The 8,865-nt window shown below is 33.7% G+C and overlaps 1 protein-coding gene across 1 annotated transcript in view; it reads right to left on the reverse strand.

The window, feature by feature from the left end:
• Positions 1 to 6,010: 6,010 nt before the first annotated feature.
• The window catches only part of LOC142338301 (melanin-concentrating hormone receptor 1-like), a 35,450-nt gene continuing 32,595 nt past the window's right edge, over positions 6,011 to 8,865 (reverse strand). The window contains exon 2 of the mRNA XM_075387986.1: positions 6,011 to 7,093. Within this exon, the coding sequence (XP_075244101.1) occupies positions 6,099 to 7,093 (995 nt within the window). The 3' untranslated portion in view covers positions 6,011 to 6,098. The remainder of the gene's footprint in view (positions 7,094 to 8,865) is intronic.

Here is an 8,865-nt window from a genome sequence, read left to right on the forward strand (position 1 = left end):
AAAAATATATTTTCACATGGTGAAGTTGACCTCTGCTGTGCTACTGGGAATTTGAGTTTAGCAGAGATAGAGGTTCAGATTTCACAGGATTCTTAAAGCTGTTAGGTTGTTTGGAGTTCATTCAGTGAAAGGCCACCGGCAGTACACAATTATCCATTAGCAATGATAGGGACAACAACTAGGAAACTTGAGATAGAGCACCTCGAGTCAAGTACCTCGAGTACCTCTTCACATAACACCGATCAGGAATATAAAATGTTGTTAAATGTATGCATCAACGCGCCAATTTCTTCTCGCCAGTTGTCAAGTTTTGAACAAAAAAGAAAAAATAAAAAAAATCTGAACAATTTTGAATAGATTGAAATTATATATATATATATATATATATATATATATATATATATATATACTCTCACACACACAAACATATATATATATATATATATATATATATATATATATATATATATACTATGGTACCAAAAAGCTACGTATGCCTGAAAATTTTTTTAAAAAACAATACAAAATCAAATAACATACCATTTTGAGTTTAATTTTGTTCTTTTATAACGCGTCACCCCTTTAGCTTTTTAAACGTCTAGTAGACGGTTTGTGTAGTTTTCATAAAGGTTTCTCACGACGTCTGCGTCAATGTTGTTCAACTTTTCATGCATTTTTCTTCTAAATTTTCCCAAAGAACTGTGTGTTTTAGTAATCGTTGCTTCAGAATCGCGAATAAAATTTCAATAGTATTCAGATCTGGATTGAATGGTAGCCATTCCAGATTCTTCCACTCGTTTTCTTGGAAAAAGATGCCGATAATCTTCGATTTTTGCACAGGAGCATTATCGTGTTCAAATATAAAGTCCATGAAATGCGTTTTTTCTTCGTGATTTTTCAAAATTTCCAAATTACCGACAGCGTTTAATTTGTTTGAACACTTAACAAGCAATATCCTTCCATCTGATCGTTTTGCACTACAGAACATAAGTGATCGTTTGTCCAAACTAAAATTTTTTGTTTTTTTAAAGAAATCTCGTTCCATTTCTTCGAAGATTTCTAACCATTCTGTCATTGGAGATGCACACCTTTCTTTCATTAGCGGAAACAACGTTCTGCTCGAACGGGAAGGTTTCTTGAGAATATTGTTACACCATTTGGAACGAAAACACATGCTTTTCCTCTTCAAACAGACTTATTTTGCAGCAATTCTTGAAAAATCGCCATATTTGTTGAGAAATTGTCTAATTGTACCTCTGGAATTTGCAATGTAGCAAATGAAAGCGTTATAAGCTACTCTAATGCTCTCCAGTGAGGCTTTGGGATCTTTCAAAACAGCGGTAACTAACTTTTTTTCTGATTTTTTTTTGACAATTTTGTGGGTTTTCCGCTCGATTTTTGGGCTTCTAAACTGTTATTTTTCAAGTATTGTTTGAATGCATACTGTGCACTGAGTTCGAATATCAAGTTGAAACGCTTTTTTAATTTAAACCATGAAATCCGACATCTCGTAGCGTAACAAATTGGCAAATGGTGAAAGAACAAAGCGGTTTAACCACCTCTTATGTTTAAGCGGTGAAAGTGGGAATGAAATATCTCTTAAAACTTCCAAATTTCCCACTTTTTTTGCGCCTTAGCGCAAATATTGCTTTTGAAGCACGTATCAAGCTTTAAAAGCAGAAATTATGCTGTAAATAGCTTTTTGGTACCATAATGTAAATGTACTCGTGAATTTTTGTAAAAATCAGAGAAGTTCTTCCTTTTTGAGAGTGGATCTTCTCATCTTTGTGAAAAACTAGTTTTCGCACAATAGATTTCTCCGTTTTGTAGTGGAACTTTATAGGTGGCACTATAGAGAATCAGTTAATTTTGTGCAATGAACGGAATCGTGGGAAAATTCAATGAGCACGGCCTATATACTGAATAGAGATCTTGAGATTATATTTATTATTTTAATATATGTTACGCACATGCACACACCCTATATATATATATATATATATATATATATATGTATATATATATATATTTATATATATGTATATATATATATATATATATATATATATATATATATATATATAATATATATAAATATATACATAAAAATATATATATATATATATATATATATGGGTGTGTGTAAATAAGTGTTTGTACCTTTATGTATATATATATATATATATATATATATATATATATATATTTATATATATACAGATTTATATAAAAATACATACATATATATATATATATATATATATATATATATATATACATTTAAATATATATTTATATATATATATATATATATATATATATATATATATTATATACATATATATGTACACACACTTATATACACACAAACACGAACATATGCATATATATATATATATATATATATATATATATATATATAAAGTTTTAATTTATTCTGAATTATTCTGATAGAATTTCCTACTTCTTCTTTTCTGTTCAAAATTTGGCACCTGGTAAGAAAAAATTGGTGCGTTGATGCATATATTTAACAGAAATGAATAGGCGTGATAGGTGTCAAGTGAACAAGCTCAACTTCGAGGTACTCTATCTCAAGTTTCCTAATCGTGGATTCTTATAACTGATGCTAGATTTTTTTTGCAGCCAGTTGCCCTTTGATGAATGAATTCCAGAGAACCCACCGGTTCCTGTCATGGAAACTATTTCAACAGGAGTTTCGAGAATTTTTCAAATATGACGAAAATATCATCTTGTTATGCAGTCTATTTCGGAAGAATTAGCATGTAGGATTTTTTTATAATCTATTTAAGTGAAAGATTGTGACGATGAATAAAGTCGCTATAGGTTGATAAAATACTCTCGTTGTCGGATTTTTGTTGTCAGAAGAATCACAATTTGTTAAAGATGTGACTTTTGTTGTTAAGCGGCCTCTCTAAGTTATTATCAATTTGCATTATTTGGATATTTTGTTTTAATTTTGCTGTATCAGCTCAATCTAATGCATGCAGTTGTTGAGTTGTCTCTCTGTGTTCCTGTGACCAGGTGACCGACTCACTATTCGTTTAAATTAACGCCTCGGCTTGACTCATTTCTATCTCGTGGTTGTGATCGTCAGCTTCGTTCAACTGCAATTCGGTTTGCCTAGTTTCTTTGCTTTTTTGCATTCTTCAAGATTAGACAGCAGTTTAACGTCCAATGTACGGCTTAGCGGACCAAATGTAACGCCGCCTTCTTGCCAATTAAATGAAAAATTTTGTACAACCCAGTTTTTTAATAGCTGTTTACAAACTGTCGGGATAATAAGTTGGACAATAAGTTTCGCTTTTGTAACTTTATATTCAATATAGTGTAAATTACCGTTGGATTAAACGTCGTTTTTTAGTCCAAATAAATAAGAGTTCAGTTTTACTGAATGATAATTTCGTTTGATGGAAGTACACAATTAATTCCAATAAATTATTTAATTAATTTTCCGAGTTTTGGTTAATAATTCAGGCAATAATTCGAATTGGGGCAACTCAGACCGGAAAATTGCATCCCTGTGGGTTGCTCACAGTTTATGTGTAGAAACAAATCGAATCTATGAGGGACCAGTCAGTTTCAGAATAGAACACAAATCACAGAGGAGAGTTTTACAAATCGTCATAAACTAAAGGCTAAACTTCCTAGGAGTTAAAAGTTTTGTTATGTAAGAGCGTATGTAGTTTTTTTTGTAAAGTGTTCTAATAAAAAAACTGTAAGACCTTAGAATAGATTTTTTTACAATCAACTATGCCCCCCTGGAGCCCCCGAACGTTGCGAGCCCCCAATTACAAATCACATGCATTTACATAGGGAGTCAGAGAAAACATAGATAATGAATCATACTAACTATGTACATCTACTAAATTTTGAGAACAAACAAAAAATTACCATTTGAGTGGTTTGGGCAGTTCTCTTAATGGATTTTTTTTAATGAGCAAAATTACTGAAACGTGTGGCATATTTCAACGACTTCTCTTAATCTAAGCAACAATTGTGCTTGAATTCTTTTCCGTGTGACTAATATGGTATTAACTATCTCTGAAAATAGATACTGTAACAGTGGCAAGCAATGATATTGCGGACGACAGTTATGATATCCAATAATAACAATGACAAGATGACAGAAACAGACATCACAGAGAAATGTGACCCAGACCCATATTTTTAATTTCTGGTGAAAAATGGGTCCAGCTTTCCAAAAATAAAATCAAATTTTCTTCACATTTCTCCCTGATGATTGTTTTGAGAGAAGGTGAACATTAGTGACAACATCCTATCATTGTTGTCATTAATATCACTTTCGGTCAGAAATTAGTATCTAAATACCGTAATTATTAACAAAATATTATTTATTCCGAAACTAAATAAAACCTAATTGGTTAAAAAATTCAGAAAAACCCATTATAGAACTAGTCAACTATAAATTAAGCAAAGAATATTTTGCAGTTAACCATGTTATCTTTTATAGGCTTGTAGTAATTATTACATTAAAGCGATCAATAAAGTTGAAAAACAAGACACTGATGCTCAAATCTCTGACAACGATTACTCTATCTGTGAGTACTGTTAAAATTGCCATTTTTGCTGCTGTCCGCAGATGGCGAATAGATTTCTCAACGGGAAGAACTTTCGCATGGAAATAGGTGACCCGGTATTGTCGTTTTTGTCCACAAAATGCCCAATGAAGACTCAAAATAACAAAATTCATTAACTCTGGTCGAACTCCGACGGTTATATTGAAATTTTGCCTATTACGGTTGTCTTCCAAGAACTTAAGACATTTATCCTGCAAGAGTTTTGTTAGAATCTTACAAAATAATCATTTTCTTGCAAAACTCTTGACAGATAACCTTCGTATGAAGAAAAATAACTGTCGTAAAAATTTGCAGGATTCTTACAAGACATTCCTATTTTTCAAGAAAACGATCATCGCTGAACATCAATCAGTTTTTGTTTGTTTTTGTTTCCTTCCTGATGTCTATCGTATAACAACAACTACAATTTTTGTTCTACGATTGATCAATGACGAAAATGGCATAAAAAGGGCGTATTAAAAATCAGGTGCGGGTTAATTGGATTGAAAAAAATTTAATGTTATTTTGATCCAACAGGATTCAGAACACGCATCATCAGCTAACTAATTGGTCTAAATAACTTAAAGTTATTGATCCATTTCAAGTCATTTTAAGACGGTCATAGATTTTGTGGTTAATTGGATAAGTTTTTGTCCCTTTTTATGTTTTTACAGGCAGCTTCGTCCGTCGTGTCACCGTTCGTACTTGCTCGCTTCATCAGTTGTACGCTCACATTTTTGCTACATTAACTGTAATGTGCAACGGTTATCTTCTAAAACTCTTGCAAAGGTAAAACCGTTATCTTGCAAGTCTCCTGGGAAATAAAGACGGTAGTGTTGCAAGACTCTTGCAAGACAGAAAGATGTCTGGCAACATTCTTGTCAAAAGACGGTAATCTTGCAAAACTCGGGTGCTACTTTTTAAAATAATTTTGCTAGTCTTGCAATAATCTTGCAAAGTCTTGCAAGATAACCGTTGGATTTAGACTAGGTAATAGCACACTTTTGATGGCAACATTTATATAATCTCTTTACCTATATTTTCCTGCAGGCTATTTTGAAAAAGCGTCCAAATTGAACTTGAATTATTTTTTGTATGTGTGCAAGTTATCTAATCCATACCAAATCTAAGTTGATAGTTATCTAATCCATAGCAAATTGTTTTGTTTGCAGATAAAACGTTTTGTTTGAAGCTCGTGTGAAAACTAACCGGTCTGAAAATCAGACTCAGGAGATCTTTTCCAAGTGATTTATTAATATAGGTACCAGAGTACTTAAGGATATTTTTAAAACCCTCCCCCTCCCCCCTCCCCCTCCCCAAAAAAACATGGCAATAAGTTATATTAAACAACAATGGGCGTTTTTTTGGTGTTTATACTAATTTTGAAGATTCCGGGGAGGGGAGGCGGTTAAGGAGGGGTGCATAATAACAAAAACAAAAATAGAAAAGAAGAGCCAAATAGTAGCATTAGGGTGAAATAACTCATATGGTCTTTCGAAATCATTTTGATGAAACTCGAATTAATCGGACACTTTCAGTCGCTGGTTGAATCGTTCGACGAATTGCCGCAGGCGTTATGGGAGTTTCAATCTCGGCTGAACAAATGACTCTTTTCAGTTCGTTCACACTTGCTCGCAGTTTCTGCCCAAATGACCTCATTCTTTTCAGATATTGTTCACTTAGAAATGTGTAGAATATCGGATTAACACTCGCATTTATGTACGTTAGACTTGTGAACAGGTAGAATACCCACGCGGGTAGCATTATAGGGTGTACAAATTGTATCAATCGTAAAGTTCCGAAGGGTAGAAAGCAAAACATGTAACATGAAATGATAATAAACACCGTTCGTGAAAGTTTTTTGATTTGCCGAACTCGCGCGTGTCGGTTTGTGCTGTTTGATTCTGATTGGCTGAACGACTGGTTGTTTTGACGAAACGCTCGAACCAGTAGCGCGTAACAGGTAGTTATAAGCGCACCTGGAATGCAAAATATGGACAGAAATATCACAATTTCGTAATATTTGTGCATTTTTTGATAACTGAAGCCTGTAACGCATCGAACTAAAGTAACTGTTCTGGTCGAATTGGCAAACGTATCGTTTAAAAGATGCTCGTTGAGGTCAAATATGATCGGCGTGTCCTCAGAAAACTGAGAATTTTCTGACAGTGTCATATTTTTGTCATGCTTGTTTATGTCCAGAAAATTAGCGACGTTGGCGGAGCTATTATAATTTCCATCGGGAAAAGGGGAATCATTACTATCAGTGACGTCATATTGGATAGTTATTTTTTCGCTGATCATAAACATGGGCGATGACAGGAAAATGGCAACGGCCAGTGCAATTCCGCTTTTTAAGATGGATCGGTGGAATGTAATCGTTTGTCTTCGCATGGGGTCTTTGATCATGATGTATCTCTCGAAAGACATTATGACGAGAATATTCACTGAGAAAGACATACAAAGCACGTCCATGGAGTTGAAAAGTTGACAACCTGAACAGAAAAAAGTAATGAAGTTTCACAAATTAAGGATTGAAAATGATTTGTTTCAACGCTTTCTCTGTAATAAGTGATTTGAGGACGTTGGGTTATGAATAATCACAAGCGGAATAAAGGCGTTTTTAACTAAGTTAAGAAGCTGAACTTCTCACAACAGAGTGGAAAGCAAAATGATTTCAGAAGTAGAACATAGAGAACGTAGTAGAGATATACAACCAAAATCTGATTAAAAGACCAAGATAATGATTTTTGATCTGAGAGATAGAAAGGTTTCCAGATTGCTTTGTAAACACTTACTATCAGATCAACTTAACGCCCTAATGAAGTTCTCAGCTAAATTATGATTGGGACATTTTTAACCATTTGATTACCTTCAGTCAAGTTGCAGGACCAGTTGGTAAACTAAATTTTAGTATACAAATGAAAGATTTTTCCTTCAAATTACATTTTTGAAGTTGAGTTTCTACCCGGAGGTTGGTCGCAGAGCAAATCAGCGCTGAATCAGTCTAAGGACATTCTGTTTTTTAGGACGGCCAGTACTCTGTTCATGTCACAATTTACACAGGCCAGTCTGATTTTTGAGTAAAAATTACTTCATGAAAAATAATATGTTCAGCTTAACTCCTGCCAACAAGGTTTGCTTTATATGCGATTCGAACTTCCGCGTGGCTACTTGTAACATTTAAATTGCGCAGCAAGTCGTAACCATTGAGCTAAATGGGCTTTGTTTTAATTGCCTACAAACCAGCTTAAATATAAACAATGTGTATACTACTATAGTAATTACTAGTTATAAGCTACAAAAGTATGGCATTACTCTGCTCAGACTTATTTTTGGGGTATTAGTAATTTTCAGACTATACAGAATAAGTTTAGCATGGGCGAACTCTATGACCTCAATATAATCATGGTGAAGAAATACTGCACATAAAGAAACTTAAAATATTCTGGAGATACAATGTTTCAGAACTGAATTAAGTTTTTACTCTTGAAATGTGCTGGTTCAGCGCTGAAAAGCTCTGCGATTCAGGTCCGGGTAACAACCACATTGATTACATATTGAGATATGGCCCTTGGGACGAAGTGTGGAAACTTTGACTGGAAAAGATGGATATGTACAAGTTGTCAATGTGAAAAACTTCCTCCGCTATCTACGTCAGCTCAACTACCGGACTCGCACGTGTTTTGGCAGAGTTGAACATTTTTTTTTTCGGAAAGCAAGTCTAGGAAACGCGAGCTGCTCTCTGTCTACTTGTTACATCATACGCCCCTTCTTTGGTTTATTTATTTAGTGCGTTTTCTTTCCCGGAACCTGTTGGTGATGCAATTCAAGATGGCCGGAGCCAATATTGTAAAATAGAAACCGTGCCCTCCAAAAAAGTTCCTTTGAACGCGTAAAGGAGTAAATCTCCGCTTAAAAGTGACAAAATGTGGTATTATACCACTGAGATTACTTTGATAGAAACAAGTTCTCTGCGCATTGAGAACATAAAGTATCAGTGTTGAAAACTGTATTAAAAAACATTCTAAAAATTTCTTCAAAAGTTATCAAAATTGAATAGGGCCTCCTAAGATTTCTACCTTTTATTATTATTATATTCAATTTATGGTGTGCAGTAAGTGAGTAAAATTTTCCAAGTACAGGTGTATTTGATTTACAATGAATTTAATCTTATCAACAATCTTGTAGGAGTAGACACAGAACACAGTCAAAGATAGTAAGCAATTATGTTATACGAAAACGTGCATCAACTAGAGAAATAGAA

The sequence above is a fragment of the Convolutriloba macropyga genome, chromosome 4 (genome assembly GCF_964194025.1).
Source record: "Convolutriloba macropyga chromosome 4, txConMacr16.3, whole genome shotgun sequence".
In the NCBI taxonomy this organism is placed as follows: Eukaryota; Metazoa; Xenacoelomorpha; order Acoela; family Convolutidae; genus Convolutriloba; species Convolutriloba macropyga.